Below are 14,463 nucleotides of genomic sequence, written 5' to 3'. Positions count from 1 at the left end.
ACACACAGCACACACAGCACACACAACACACACAGCACACACAACACACACAGCACACACAACACACACAGCACACACAGCACACACAACACACACAACACACACAGCACACACAACACACACAGCACACACAGCACACACAATACACACAGCACACACAACACACACAATACACACAGCACACACAACACACACAGCACACACAGCACACACAGCACACACAGCACACACAGCACACACAGCACCCACAGCACACACAGCACACACAGCACACACAACACACACAACACACACAGCACCCACAGCACACACAGCACACACAACACACACAGCACACACAGCACACACAGCACACACAGCACACACAACACATCAGCTGTTTGACCCCCTCCAGTCTGTCTATGGTTCATTTCATCAGAATAAAGTCTCACCCAGTAATCCTTTATAAGGTTTTTAAGTCCCGGTCCTGCTCATTGATGAATATTTCTTATGCAGATTTGCACAAGCACAAAGCATACAATGTGCATTCAATACATCAACCGCATATAAATACTATATGCATTCAATACATCATACATAATATAGAATACACTGTATAGAATATAATGAGCATAATACTCTTTTTTGTTTTGTGTTCTTTACCACTACATTCCGATCCCATAAAAATGCTACATGAGAGACCTGCGATTCACACCATGTAACATTAACCTTCAAGGACACAAACACACAAATGAATGACCCTTGACCCCTCTGGTCCTCCTGGCTCCTGACCTTGCGTTTGATGAGGGGGAAGCCGTGTCCAGGAGCCGGGGGCCGGGCAGGGCGTGGGCCCTTGGGTGGCCTGGAGGTGGGGGAGGGGTGGGAGGGGGAGGCCTTTCTGTTGAAGGGGTTCTCCTTACAGGTGCGCTGGATGGACAGGTAGGGAAGGGAGCAGGTGAACAAGAGCAGCAAAAACTTTTATACGAATTACAGTTCAACAGTTTTTTTGGAGGCTGCCAGTGTGTTTTACATTATAATGCTATCGCTTTTTTCTGCAGCTAAGGACGTCTTTATAAAATTGAAAGAGTTCAACTTCTCAGAAAGAAACACCCTATGTCAAGAGCTTTTTTGACAGCGGATCAATTACAAAACATAGTAGTGAGACCCGTCGTTTCCCATAACAACCAGCAAAAATGGAGAAGTTGCCGGTGGAGAAACTTATTGTGATCGACTTGGAGCACAGTGTGCTAGGATATGACACTTCAACTGTACCACCAATATCCATTCATTGAGTAAATCTAGACATGTCTCGAAAACTTCTGGTCAGTATGTGTGAAAAACTAGCCGACAACACCAACTCTAGATTAGCACAAATGATTATGGTAATAGAAGATGTTTTTTTCTGAAAAAGCGCCCTGGCCAGCATTTCCTGTGAACACAGCCTTACACAAGTTCATAATCATACTGTATATCACACAGAAGCTCATCATATAATGTATAACGATTTAAAAAAATATATATATATTTAAATGTAAATTGATCATAGCTGGGCGTTCTCCCTGGCTGCCGCTCACCTTGCTGTGTGTGGGGGTGTCGGCTGGCGAGGCCCCTGCGGACAGAGAGCCCATGGAGGCCGCAGGGGGGCGCGGGGGCGGGGGCCTGGGCGCCTTGAGCCCCGCGCTGCGGCTGGTCTGCGGCGTGGCCGGCGCCGAGCTGGTGTTGGTGGGCGGTGCGAGCACGGGCATCGCGGAGGGGCTCGGGGAGCGACGCTGCTGCTGCTGCTGTTGGGAGTCCGAGGGCGGTGGAGACGGGCCGCTGATGGAGGGCTCCGACACGCTCTTGGTGAAGGGGTGCGTCCCTGTGGGCTCCTGCGGTCCAGCGGAGGAGGAGGCGGAGGAGGGGGAGGAGGAGGAGGTGGGGGCCGGGGGCTGGGAGGTGGGCTGACCGTGGTCAGAGGAGGACGAGCAGAGGCTCTCTGTGCTCAGGGCTGGGGAGGGAGAGGCAGAGGAGGGCTGAGAGAGGGAGGGAGCTGAGAGGAGGAGGTGCAGGTAGGAGGACAGAAACCCAGATTTTTTTTATAAGGTTCAACAGAAAGAGGAAATGACAACACAGGACGTGAAGGAAGGTCAGAAAAGGAAGAGCGAATGAAGAGACACAAGCAGGAGAAGAAGACAACAGTTAGATGCATAAGGACCAATGGGGTGACTTACACAACGGTTATGAGGCTCCTCTCATCAGTAACTAACTAGTAACTACCTACAGCAAAAACTCTCAACCCTAATCTCTACTAACTCTTACTAATAATCAGTAGGCCAAACTAACTACAAACTACTTAAACTAAAAACTCATGACTATGTCGCTATGCCTGTAGGACGAACCATCTCTGTCACAAGAGTTCGTCCAGTGGGGCTGACTGGGATCATCTCTCAGACTGCAGTCAGCACGTGTGACTGACCTGTAGTGGAGGGCCGTGGGGGTCGGGGGGCCGGCCGCCTCTTTCGGGCACTTCCTGGACTGGCCGAGGGGGCGGGGCTAGTTCGGCGTGGAGGCGTGTCTGTGCCGGAGGCCTCTGCTGCTGCCGCCGCCTGCGTGATGCTGTACCAGGGATGGTTGGCCAACGCCGACGGCGGTGCCGAGCTGTCCGCCGGCTCCTCGGCCAGCTCCTCCTCGTCCTCATCGTCGTCAAAGGGGTTGCTGGACTGCGGGGGCGTGCAGGGCCTCGAGCCCTCACCTTTGAGAGAAGGAACAGGGCCAGTGCGTTGAGATGCACCAAGCCCGGGAGGAGGAGGGGGAGGAGGGGCCGGTTTCTTCTTGGTATCTGACTGGACGAGGGCCAGCCAAGGCGGGTCTTTGGGTTTGGGGGTGTCACTGGATTGGCTGGAGCTGGGATGGGTGAGAGAGACGGGCAGCAGGCATGACCAGATGTATGAGGCTCACAAGAACAAACAAACAAACAAACAAACAAACAAACAAACACAGGCACTCAGACGTACACTGTGACAGATGAATGAGGGGAGTGAGGCCCAAAGGATGCTGGGAATCGGCCCCTCTTACCTTCCAGGGGAGTGTGATCGTTCCCGGGGGACGGGGGCTGATCGCCGGCGATCGTTTGGATCCCCTGGGGAGAGAGAGCAGAGCATTTCACCACCGACTAACGTCCCGACCTTTACCAACGATCAACAACAAGGAAATATCCAACCACTTTGAGACTGTACAGGTATTGGACAATGTCCAAAGGGTGCTACGGCTGATAACCTGCTTGTTGGTTACACAACCAGTATTGCAATCAGAGTAAAGGTAAGGACATTAAAAAGGCAAGATAAACTACATTCTCTGGTTTGGAATGAGCCATAGCAAAAGCATTTGACGGTACATCAAAAGGCAGTCAAATGCTTGCTATGGCCACAACAATCCTTTCCTATTAGCTGCAGTAGAACTTTTTTCTGATCTGTCAGTCACATTTTTCATTTCAAAGCATTTGACTGCAGTTATGTCTGGCAGCTTCCATACCAAAGAAATGCATCTGTGTATCTGTGTACCTAACATGCTCCTAGTCAAGTTTACCACAGATGAGGAAATGAAAAACAATATCAATAGTTGACGACTGGGTCATATGAGTTCCAGTTTCTACTGCACTCCGGGTTTCAGCATGGCCACAACTCCCTTCTCTAACATGTGGGCCTCTAGCTGCAGGCTCTGTGTGATGGATGACTACAGAAGTTGGTCAATGACCCTGCTAACCGTTTACTGCTGGACTGGTCACCACCAGATGGATGTTCCTCGGGGCAGGGCGAGGAGGAGGCGTGACCTCGGCTGGCCGTCGTGGGGCAGGCACGGGCTTGCTCTCCGGCACACCTCGGCCCAGTGGAGCATGGGGAGGGGCACCGTTTAACGTGCTCGGTGCTGGCTTCTGCGCATTTTCATCCTGCCCTCTCTTCTCCTCCTCTTCCTCTTCCTCGTCCGTCTCGTCGAAGGGATTGGGTGGAGTGGACGACTTAGGTGGTGCCGTCTCCTCCTTCACGCTGTCGCTCGTTTCTCCTCCTTTCTCGGCCACTTTCTCGGCCACACTCTTTTCTTTCTCTGTCTCTCTCTCCATAGAGTCTGATTTGGTAGCCGGGTCTGGTAAGGCCGTGGCCTGGGGACTAGCAGCGTTCTCAGTGGGCGCTGGTCTGTCCAAGCTCCTCCCTTTGGGTGGAGTTTCAGGCCTTTTAGGACGAATCCTTGCAGGCATTCCCGGCTGTTTGCTAAGATCCGGTCTGCCATTCTGATTGGTCGAGGAGGACCTGGCGAAGTGATGTGTGCAGACCAGGGAACCTGCATCACTTCCGGGTTTGTAAGATCCTGGAAGCAAGGTGCTGCTACACTCCTTACATCTGAAAATGCAATCAGAGGTGATAATGCGGTCAGCAGTTCAGCTTTGAAAAACTGTTCTGGAATTCTGGAAAATGGTCATTCATTTTCTAAAATTATCTGAACTGTCTAAAAACAAAAGCAATTTGGCTTAACAAAAGACATGCACCGGTAAAGACATACATTTCAAGCATAACAAATAAATGCATGTCTCAGTTCACTGGATTGTGTCTGCTGGGGTGCAGTCTCTGACGGCGATATGGAAAACAGGCCTGGCCATTCACCTGAAGCAGTTCCGGTGGTAGAGCTTGCCGTCGACCAGGAACCTCTGCACCAGGTGCACGTGCTTCCCGCAGGCAGCGCAGGTGCTGCTCAGAGTGCTGCGTTTGGGGGCGCCCGCCGCGCCCGTCTGCGCAGACGCGGCCACGTGAGACCAGACGGAGGAGGGAGGCGGAGGAGGAGGTGGAGGAGGAGGTGGGGGTGTTTTATGGAAGGGAAGGCGGGGAGATCAAATGGAGAGTCAGGATCAGAAACCGGAACCGATTTGGTAATGTCATATCATTGTTTATTTGTGAACCCTTTTTTTTGGTTTGTTTTGGAAGCTACCGGACATTTCAAGTGTGTTGCCTCCTGGGTTGTGTCGATTCAATACAATGTCATTGGCTTAATGAGAAATATTGCTACTGGGATGACATCCGTCGGAAATTAGCATGAGTTAGCAATTGCCGAGCTGTGCTCATTCGATATGTTTAAAGAGTTAGTAGCATGATTCCAACACATTGAGACTAAACTGTTGCTCTATAGAAAATGGAGGTTAGTTTGGCAGATACAGTTAAAGTGTGGAGATTAGAAAAGTGTGGAGATTAGAAAAGTGTGGAGATTAGAAAAGTGTGGAGATTAGAAAAGTTAAAAATGGGACTGACCTAACGGATTTGACACCCCCCCTACAGCAACCCCCCCATTCCTACTGTCTAGGCACAGGATCACAGAGAGGAGGGGATATCAGAGACGAGGAGGAGGAAGATGAGGAAGAGGAGGAGGAGGAGGAAGAGGAGGGAGGAGAGGGGTGGGTTTCCGTCTAAAGAAGGGGGGAAGAGCCAGAGGACAGGAGAGATGGGGGGGTAAGTGCATGCGGAAGAGAAGATGAAGAGAGAGAGAGAGAGAGAGAGAGAGAGAGAGACAGAATGAGGAGTAGTCTCTTTACAGACTTGAAAAGCGTGACAGAAGTTAGCACCAGAGCATTCACTTCAGACAGATAAGGCCCCAACATGCACAAACTCTAGCTCTCCCTCCCCCGTAGGTTGGATGTGCATCATGGCCGACACGCTACGTTTAACTGAGCTGAGCTGTGCTGCTCCCTTCCACATGCACCTGTTCATTGCCGGGGACAAGACATCAACACGTTTGAGAGTGACGGAGGTCCCCTTCTAATCAATTCAACACCACCCATGCAAAGTACCCACGGCGACATGGTCCTGGTTTGCTTCCTTCAATATCCTAGTAGTAGTTCAATAGTACCCACATATAAGCTACGGGTCATTCAAATATAATTCGCTTACACCTAAAAGCAATTTGGGTTTCATAAACAGTGCTGACCATCTGGGATTCATTCATTCATACTTAAATAGTGAAATTGTTCATTTCTTAGGGTAGTGCAATATTCCACAGCCCAATCCACAGTCTCTTCCATGCTGAATGACAGTCCACATTCATTTGTGTTGAGCAATTCAGTGAAATTGTTTTGAAAACGTGCAAGAAGATAGTGAGGTCATGTGGGTGCATGTAACAGAACCGTCTGCAGGCACAGTTAAGACGACTGGTGTTCTGCTTACCTCAGGCTCTACCACTCTGTCTTCAAGGGGGGCAACCAGTCTCTTCAGAGCTGGTTCTATTTGGCCTGTACCACTGGGTCTCTTCATGCAGGGGGGATTGGCTGGAGACATAATCAGGGATGGGTGTGATTTCTCAAGAGCACTTTAAGCAACCTTATGCAAGATCTGACAAGTGTCCCCACACACCCCATATACACACCTTCTTAATTACTACTTTTCATTTATTCTTTAAAGTTGAGCTGGTTCTTAAGCAAAATATTAATTCCTTTTATGACTACATGACAATAAACTACTTGAACTTGTGTACTGACAAAGTAGACGAGGAGTGACACATGTATTGTCAACATATACTTCATTAAAGGATGTGACAGTTTATTTGTTAGGATAGGTAAGTTAGGCCACTTGGTGGGGAAAACACTGACTGACTAACAGGCAGGACTTCAGTGATGTCACTGTGGATAATTGTTTAAAAGACCTGCCTTGGCCTTCCCGGCTCACAATTAGGACCGGCTCAACTGGAGCTGTGGACCATTTCCCTTCAACTTAGTTACCCTTTGTGGGTCTCCGAAACCTGTGCCATTCAAGAGTAACCTCTCGTTTGGACAACCACCACCAAAGAAAGAAAAATAAAGCAGAACTATAAACCATAAAAGATCAGACACTCGAGTTGAGCATCGGTTGGTGGCGTCACTTGGGAGAGCCACAAGGCAGTGGGAGCCACAGGTAGGGCTCCCCTCACTAAGACCTACTTCCAAATCACTGCCATCACATAGGGCAACTGCATTAGGCTTAGAGGATAGGGCTCTCCTTTATTTAATTCAATTTGCAAGAGGAAAGGGAGGGTGTAGTGTCTGTCCTCAAGTAGCCCTGGACAGCACAAGTCTACCTGCCGATCGCGTCCTTTTAGTTCGTAACACATTCTTGTGTGTCGGTGGCGCTCACCGTGAGACTTGTTGGTGAAGAAGTTGTAATACTGAGAGACGTATGTGATGATGCTCAACCGGTCAGGCACTTTCATGGACACCATGTCCTCAGCGTCCAGCAAAGCTGGGATGCCAAGCTCGGACTCTGCCACCTCAAATGCCTGGTGGGGGGAAATGGTAGGATTAGATACAGGCAGATCAGTAGACAAGGATTTTATCAGTGATTTATTTTCCACCGAGCTAATCATTATGGTTGTGAACTAGGCTGTTTAGGAAAAGTCAAACATCACTTGATAGTCAATAGATATTATAAGAGAGGAGACAACTCACTATGGGAAAAATGAGAGAGTGAATCTGTAATATAATAGAAGATCTGTATCTGGAAGTCCTGTTGTCTATTAATAAAGAGCCAATCAGATTGTCAGAAAATGCATTACTAACCCTTTGCCTGAGGGTTACCTGAGAAACAGCGACACACATATATCTGATATCACAGATATCTTTACACAGATAGACTGTAGACTATTAGAGGTTTATGAATTATTGAATTATTTTAGATGACTTCAAATAGCAACTTTAATGGCACTAATGCACAACGGTTATGTTCCCAGGCCATTAGCATAATCTCATGCAAGTACCAAAACTCCAAAAATCCAAAAAGGTCCAAGCAGCCGCTGGACTTGAGTGGACTTCACAGGTTAACATGATCACTCTGGCACTGAGCAATTGCTTTGCAATGCAGACTCATGTGATGACTCTGTCTCTATTGTCCTCTCTGGATGAAACTGGAGAGCAAGAGAATGGGGAGGAACCAGAACTCACAGAGACAAACACAAGTTGGCCTTTGTACTCTGTGTGTGTGTGTGTGTGTGTGACCATAATACTTCAATGCATCACTGCTTGATTTAGGCTGATGTGGCTGGAGAGCCGCCAATCTCTCGGATGAAAATGCCTCTGAGAGCACCTCTGATGTGGCCCGCGGACATGTGGAGTCCTTACTTATTGGACTGTAATTCAAATGATTCAAAGGATGGCGTACAAACTAATGCAGCTGTGGGCCTTCTATCCTGTTCCAAGAAACAGCTGATAACCAGGGACACTGATGATGGCTTTTATGGTCATGGAGCAGTGATAATGAAGTAGTCTAGATGCTTCACAGGAAAGAAATGTAGACATTTTCTTCTGAAGTGCAACTTTACAGGTGCAGTCAGCGATTGGGCAGGAAGTCGCGTTTGTTTATGTTTATGTTTTGTATTTATATTCGTTAGCAGACGCTTTTATCCAAAACAGCGTACATTATCTTTTAACCAAGGACCAAACAAAACACACCAGAGCCATTTAAATGTTACTAAACTATTTTAATATTTGTAGCATATCCTCACTATCCAGTTCAAAATAACCCCTTTCTCTTTCAGGATATTAAACTTTACTGAAATCTTTATTTATATTTTTAATTCATTCATTTAATCTTGACTGTTTGCGTAAGTTGTGTTGCTACAAATCAGTAAATATTTTCTAAAATATGTTCAAGCCAAAGAAAGCCATAGTTGTTCAATTCACCACTCTGAAACTAAACTAGCTTTCTGTGACTGAGAAATGTTCTGATGAAAGTAACTCACATTGGCCATACCGCACCCAGAGATTTACACACAAGACAATGGAAAAAGATCATTCTAATGGAATCTGTTGCAAAAAGCTACAAAACCCTTCTCTCCCTCAAAACTTTTATTTTAGATTGCAAATGATGTCAAATTGTACAAATCGTACACACGCACACACACACACACATGCACACACACACACACACAGCATATCATGAATCATCAACTCTGACCGTATGTGACATGCCACACCTGACAGCTAACTGTTGTTGCTTCATGTTCTCTGACTCACACACACAAGCTCCAAAGACATGAGGTGGTCAAACTGGGGCACACTCAGACCTTACAGGGAGCCTCTAATAACAGCACTGAAACGTGAGGTCACTAGTAGCGGGCGCACACACACACACACCCAATGTCTCACTGTGTCATCAGCTACACCAGACTCCTCAGAAGGAGCACCTAGACCTGCGGGAGCGCATGACTCACCAGGCGGTTGTTCTCGTAGACATTTTCTTTGGAGAGGGAGTCGAAGTCACTAGAAGGAAGAGAGCAAATGGGAGTGAGGGAGACAGAAATACATCAAGGATTTACGTCAACATTTGTACCGCATTAGGTTCAACTGCTGGACCACATTATTACACTCAGACTCTGACATGCTGCAGGACTGAATCTGCGCTTCATCAAGAGGATTAAAATTTACATCTATCAGAGAACATTATATTAAACAAAGCCAATCCCCTGACCTCACCAACTGAGCTTCAATACGCAGTCTATAATTAATGAAGTTACACATTCTCAGGACATGCAAATCACCATGAATATCAGACTGACTGCTTTAGTATTTCATTTTTGTATCTTAATAATATTCTACAGCAGGATCCAAAAATATTATGGGCCCAGAGGCAACATTATCATGTTACTTGAATCTGGCACAGGCCTATAGGTACACAAGCAATCTGCCAAAATGGGTCGATTCTCCATCTTACTTATACTGCACAAAGTACAACATTATTTCACTGTCAATTGTCAATTTGAAACTTCGAAGTGCTTCGAGGCTTGCAAAAGCTGTTTATTTAAAAATAGCTTCAAGGCAAAAGATGTTTATTCTGAAGGGTCATCAACATTGGAAAAAGACCACATTAATCACAACCCACTGCAGCGGGTCTATGAGCTGAACACACACAAGATGGCCCTTTCTGTGACCACGCCTGTCCTCTCCACAGCCCGGAGATGGAAATCTTACGGACATTTCTCCTTCAAACAAATACAGTCATTCATTCGTTCATGCATTGACACAGCATGAGAGAGGGAGAGGGAAATCCAACCCACGGAACAGAGGCTCTGGGCCGCTGCTGTGTGGGCCCACACGAGGCTCCGCTGGCTCCTGCCTGGAACAAAGCGTCCTCTGTTGGCCGCGGCTAATCTAACTCCCGTGTCTGCAAATGCACTTAGCTAAACCTGGCTAAATGCGGACAGGTCGCACAGTCGACCGGCCCGCATAACAACACCTTGCTGGGGCGAAAGGTGGGGGGAAAACAAACATGGCTGCCACCCTCACCGTTCATTGAACAACACATAAACCTCCTCCTCGTCCACCCGTTGGCTGTGCCCTTGGTGGTTGTGAGCGACTGTCGCACTGCTGAAGGACAGACAGGGGCTCAGCAGTCAGTGAAAAGCGGCGAGCGTGAAGTCGCAAGATCACAGAGGAGTCCGACTGCAGTGCAGAGACAGTGAAGAGTTTGAGGGTGTGTGTGAGTGTTTGTGTGTGTGTGAGTGGGGTGGGGGGTGTTATAGGAGGGGTGGGGTGAAACTGGAACTGTGACAGCGCCCGACAGGCCCCTGGCTTCACGCGTCAGCTGTTCTCTGTGCTCAGCGCTGCCAGCCTCGTCCAGCAGCCACAGCAGCAGCAGCCGCCGCCACATGATTTAAAGCGGAGCAGCCTGGCGCCATGACACTGCGCGTTTGGGGAAGAGAGATGGTGCGGTTGATGATAATGCCGCAGCCCAGCAGCAAATACGACTGGCTCTGCTCTCAGCCCTCTGCTGTGCACATAACACATTTTGCAATTGTGGCTACACACAAATCAGCAGTAAAGGAAAGTGTGTAGGCAGAGACGGAGTGAAAAAAGGAGAAGTGGAGACGCGTGAAGAAAAGGAGGATGACATCTAGCCTTACAACTGAGGATGAGAAACAGCCACTAGAAGTAGACTGCTTAAAAAGGAACAGAACGGCTGGATAAGGAAACAGTGAGTCCTGAATGAGAGCGAGAGTGAGAACAAGAGAGAGAGAGTGCACGTGAGGTTGTGAACTCACATGCAGTGAAGACCAAACAAAAACCCTTCAGGTCCATCATACACAATTGACATGTTTAGGCTGTACTGTAGGCTAATAGCTGGCACAACGTCATATGCAGGAGGTAATTCCATTCTCACACTCTACAGTCATGGTTCATTTAATGTCACTCGATATTAGGAGAGTACAAGCTAAGCATCCTTGTGGAGTTGTTTAAACTGGGCTGGAATTTCAGTAAATCCTGACCACTGCAATGTCGTACTGACCAGATGAATGTCAACAGGCACAAGTTACGTGCCAGAAACCATTCCATCCCCTGCATACGAAAAGCATTAATTCCTAATAGCATTTGATTTCTCAGAGTACTACAGTACAAGTTCAGTCGGACGTGATGCCACTAAGTGCTGGGTGGGTGCAGTGCAGTGCTCTGTGTGGTGCAGGGTAGAGCAGGGCATGGAGCCAAATGTAAAGTGACAGGCAGAGGCCCTGGCCGTGGATTAGCCTGACAAACTGTCTGTCCAGATCAGTCTTAGGGGACAAGGCCTACCCAAGTCCCAATTTCACATAGAATGATACGGTGTGTGTGTGTGCGTGTGTGCGAATCCTTTAGTTGACTTATTTACATACTCCAGCTTTCTCTTAGTCTCTGTTGCCTGAGTGTCACAGAGATCTACAGGTAAAAATACAAAAGCTGTGTATCTGTGGACTCTACACTCAAACATCCACTCATAGGCAGATAGCTGATCATACACTTTAGACTACAGATTCAGTATAAAAAATGTTGCCAAACTGAACAACACTCAAAAATATATATTGAAGACTAAGGACATGGCAGTGAATTGCCTGGCAGAAATCCTCTCATCACATCTCTTGGTCTGGTGTCCAATCTTGGCTGTACTGTCCTGTTGATACAGCAACTCTGTGGCCTTGGTGTAAGAGGCTGTCTCACTGCCGCAGTCTGGGACGGCTGGGGCTAGTTGAGTACACTGTGCGCTGGCGGTGTTGTTACAGTAGGGCCGCGGACATCACAGAGGATTATACACGGTACATTGAGCTTTCCCGCCTTGCCATTAGGAACGAGCGGACGCAGGGACCTCAACTTCAGTGCACTAGCTCAAGGCTGGCTAACAAGGCCCTTTGGACTGGACTGCTGTTCCGTTATAGAGGTTAGCAGACTATTTGGGACGCCAAAATGACAAGCACGCCGTCTTCCATTTAAGCTCATTTGGAACTCACATTATGAGCGCAGCAGACGACACAACTGTTTTCAGACAATGCTTGCGCCAAGACACACCCAAATATAGTGACTTATGCGGCCATGTGGTGTCAAGTTTAAATCAACTCTCTCATCCCAAAGTTTACATTGAACCAGCCCAGCCGGCAGGTCACACGATTTAGTGAGCTAATCCTGTAGACATCTTGAGAACAGCCAATGCTTTGCCAACAGGTTCACCACTAAATAATTATCTTATCGCAATGTGTCTGTTTACTGGCCATGTGAGGATTAACCTTAACTTTACGTAAGAGGGGATATCTGCGCACAACACAGAAACATTTAGGCCAAAACGTACAGGCCCTTGTAGGGGCTGGCACTACTAAACATTCTCGATTTATCAAGAAAACAATGTGCCCAGACATAGACACAGTCTTGCTGTTATGGCAGACTATGATTGGAATGGTCTTGGATGAGTCAGTCCGGAGATCAGACATCACACTGGCCTGGGCAGGCTATGTCCACGCTTCCACTGATTTATAAGAAATGACATAGAACTTTTTTACATTCACAGCACATATTCATCTTTCTCTATCCACAGTCACTGTACATAACATTACACCATGAGTTTGCGGTCTCCCCACCTGAATGTCGACATGGACGAGGTGGTGTGATTCACACCTGTACCACGTCATTCACAGCACTGTGCCCATCATCCCCAATCAGCCTCGACCCGCAATGTGTCAGCCATCATTCTGACAGCTTTAGGCATATGCTAAACATGTAACGTTAATATTTTAAACACAATATTGCACATACTTACATCAAATCCGGTCTGTGTCTGTGGATGATGGCACAAAACGCCAGGCCATCTCTGAAGGACGTTGTCATATCCCTTACGTCCACATCGTTGTAACTCTCGCATTGTATCCTACACCACTCTTGAAGAGCTTTAAGCGACCCCATTATTAAAAATGCACATACAGAGAAAAAATAAATGTCTGTCTTGCGGTGCCGAACGATCCAGATATTTCAGCAAGGGCAAAATCAAAGTTAGCGAGCCTTGTCTCAGTTAGTCTAAGCGGGGTGGTGAGCCAACACCCGATATCACTCCCAGGACTTCACACAAGGTTGGGTAGCTTGCTAAACAACTAGCTGGACGACAAAATGCAGGTCACAAAATCATATTCGCTCATGCAATACGGAGACAGTCATTTACGTCGGAAACGTCCATCCAAAAAACATGATATGTATTCAAAAGAAAGAAACAGCTCATTCTTGCTGCCATGCCATCCAGCATCGAACATTTCTTGCTCAGGCGTTTACAGATTCAGCTAACACAATGTAACGTTGACTTGGACTGGCCAACCCAGCCAAACAGCCATGGATGCGTCAATCAAACGTTCAGCAAAAACAAATTAAAAAGTTTCAGACTGCAGAACGCAAAGCCCAAAACATAACATAAGCACAGAGTTATGTTACAGCGACATACATGCAGTTGCCTTTGTTGTAAATGCCTGTACTCTTCTGTGGGCAACTTCAGCCAAACTCATTGCAAGGGAACAACGTCAATTTCTTAGCTTGCTAGCGCTAGCTGTGTTAGCTCGACGAAAGCCTGGTTAAAATTGACTTGGTTAGGTTCCAAATACAGTTAGTCCAATCCGTCCGTCTGTCATCCTTCAAGCAGTCATGAGCAGAAGAAATCTTTGTCCCACACCATGGATAGATCTACCTCCACCTGGTTGTCTTCTGTTCTGAGGAACATTCATTGAGACCTAACGTTACAGAGCACAGCAGCCTAGTAATCACCGTGCTGCCTTGGCTGCCGTGCAATGAATCATGACTGGCCGGCTGAACTCGCGCTCAGCCCATCACGGCAGTCATTTGTATGACCACAAGGGGATTATACTTTTGAGTTGCTGCTGTAGACTTTCTGAAGCTAAACTGTAGACTCTTTCTAAATATTGTATTGACTGTAAGTAGAGCAATATCAAAATAAATGTTTGGTCTAGTCTAAACTTTTTGAGCACAATATTACTGTATGGGGAAAATATGCTTAGGTGGATAAATAACACTGATAAAAGTAAAGCCCGTGAATTGCTATGATTTGTCGGACAAACTGGCATATTGTCTAATTCTAGATAGTGCACACACAAATTATTACAAACAATTAGCCAGTGTGGTATAAAAGTCATACAAGGCTATACAAGGTATGGATTTTCACTAGGACTAAGAACTATATTCTTCAGAACATGTCTCATTATCAACGT

The 14,463-nt window shown here is 47.2% G+C and overlaps 1 protein-coding gene across 2 annotated transcripts in view; it reads right to left on the bottom strand.

Annotated features, from left to right (window-relative positions):
- micall1a (MICAL-like 1a) overlaps positions 1 to 14,014 on the bottom strand; it is a 20,585-nt gene extending 6,571 nt beyond the window's left edge. The window contains exons 1-10 of one of the 2 annotated variants that reach the window (XM_076292315.1): positions 13,017 to 14,014; positions 9,175 to 9,223; positions 7,104 to 7,245; positions 6,162 to 6,262; positions 4,614 to 4,738; positions 3,721 to 4,352; positions 3,034 to 3,097; positions 2,435 to 2,862; positions 1,554 to 2,008; positions 772 to 906 (exon numbers count right to left, since the gene is read on the bottom strand). In XM_076292315.1, coding sequence (XP_076148430.1) covers positions 772 to 906; positions 1,554 to 2,008; positions 2,435 to 2,862; positions 3,034 to 3,097; positions 3,721 to 4,352; positions 4,614 to 4,738; positions 6,162 to 6,262; positions 7,104 to 7,245; positions 9,175 to 9,223; positions 13,017 to 13,159 — 2,274 coding nt within the window. In that variant the 5' untranslated portion in view covers positions 13,160 to 14,014. The remainder of the gene's footprint in view (positions 1 to 771; positions 907 to 1,553; positions 2,009 to 2,434; positions 2,863 to 3,033; positions 3,098 to 3,720; positions 4,353 to 4,613; positions 4,739 to 6,161; positions 6,263 to 7,103; positions 7,246 to 9,174; positions 9,224 to 13,016) is intronic. The other variant, XM_076292323.1, reaches the window with a different exon arrangement.
- Between the last annotated feature and the right edge of the window lie 449 nt (positions 14,015 to 14,463).

Source organism: Alosa pseudoharengus, unplaced genomic scaffold (genome assembly GCF_046254945.1).
Source record: "Alosa pseudoharengus isolate Yale_2024_CS ecotype anadromous, Long Island Sound unplaced genomic scaffold, YU_APseudo_1.1 YU_APseudo_1.1_scf_1, whole genome shotgun sequence".
In the NCBI taxonomy this organism is placed as follows: domain Eukaryota; kingdom Metazoa; phylum Chordata; class Actinopteri; order Clupeiformes; family Clupeidae; genus Alosa; species Alosa pseudoharengus.
The sequence above is the reverse complement of the archived record's forward strand: the minus strand, read 5'-3'. Positions and strand labels throughout refer to the sequence as shown.